Source organism: Notothenia coriiceps, unplaced genomic scaffold (genome assembly GCF_000735185.1).
Source record: "Notothenia coriiceps isolate Sejong01 unplaced genomic scaffold, NC01 NC01_scaffold00029581, whole genome shotgun sequence".
Taxonomy (NCBI): Eukaryota; Metazoa; Chordata; class Actinopteri; order Perciformes; family Nototheniidae; genus Notothenia; species Notothenia coriiceps.
In genome coordinates this window covers 8,635-9,926 of record NW_011362282.1, presented here as the reverse complement: position 1 = coordinate 9,926, position 1,292 = coordinate 8,635, and the positions used below count along the sequence as shown (strand labels likewise).

The window sequence follows — 1,292 nt, the reverse complement described above, 5'->3', positions numbered from 1 at the left end:
GTTCTGGGGCAGCATAGACAGGTCTTCTCTGTGTTAGAGTTTTACTCCCTACAGGGTGTACTTTGAGGGTTTGTGACTGCAGACCGTTTACATGCAGAAAAAACTTCATAACACACAAGGGGACGGGTGATAACCAGAAAAGCATTTCATGGGCCCTTTAAATCTAATTTAATAATTGTTTTTCCCTTTGTTCCCTTCAAGGTTTCCAAACAATGTCCTCTTCACCAGTGCTTCTGGGGAGCTCTGGAAAATGGTGCGCATCGGGGGGCAACCTTTAGGATTCGGTGAGTTTTATTTGTGAAAATATTTTTGTTTAATTTTCTATCCAATGTTTTTCACCTCCAAAAAAATACTGAGGTAAAAAAAAACACGGATTTAAGTAACAAGCTAAAATATTGGAAAGGTGAGGTTGTTGATTTTTTTTTTTTTATGTTGAGAACCACTGCTTTACTGTCTCTGTCTCTATTAATTGTTCACACTTGTAACGTTTAATAATCAGAAATATGGCAAATGATTGTTTTCCTACAGATGAGTGCGGCATCGTGGCTCAAATATCTGAACCTCTGGCAACGGCTGACATTCCTGCTTACTACATAAGTACCTTCAAGTTCGACCACGCCCTGGTAAGAGATTCACTCTCAATGCAGTGAATGTAATCAATACTGTGTATCTCCTGTGGAGCTGCATCAAGTACATTAACCTATAAGTAGAGAGAGAGACAATAAATATTTGACAACAACTTAATTGTTTTTTCAGCAATATGTCAACCTTTGGATGGTTTTAGGTTCTGAAATGTTAGGATTTGGTGGTTTTTGTTGTCTTACACTATAAGAAATATAATCTTTTTGGATTGTGGCATTGATTTTTAGAAAGGTTTAGATGTTTACTGAGTACAAGTAATACTGACTTTTAAAAACAACTTGAATTGCTCAGGGTTAAGAACACTTTTGCAAAATCTGTGTGACATTAACATTAGAGGAACTAGGTCAATTTAAAAAAAAAAAAAAAAAGTATCTTAATTAATAAAATGTCAACGTCAGAAAACATTTATTCATAAAATCATACTCCCAATTTTCTAGCGATTCTTTTTTATTACTTAAAAGATTTTAATACCAATATAACCTTAAATTAAATGTATTAATTCAATGAATTTAAGACTTTTTAAATATCCTGGGACCTCTGGATTATCATTAGTTGTAGACCTGAAGTTAAAGGGGACCTATCATGCGAAATGCACTTTTTGATGTCTTTATACATAAAGATGTGTCCCCGGTGTGTCGGGGAACTCACGC

General features: G+C 34.9%; 1 protein-coding gene across 1 annotated transcript in view; it reads left to right on the top strand.

Moving 5' to 3' along the window:
- The window catches only part of castor2 (cytosolic arginine sensor for mTORC1 subunit 2), a 5,403-nt gene that overhangs the window by 860 nt on the left and 3,251 nt on the right, over positions 1-1,292 (top strand). Inside the window, exons 2-3 of the mRNA XM_010786796.1 lie at positions 202-284; positions 529-623. Coding sequence (XP_010785098.1) covers positions 202-284; positions 529-623 — 178 coding nt within the window. The remainder of the gene's footprint in view (positions 1-201; positions 285-528; positions 624-1,292) is intronic.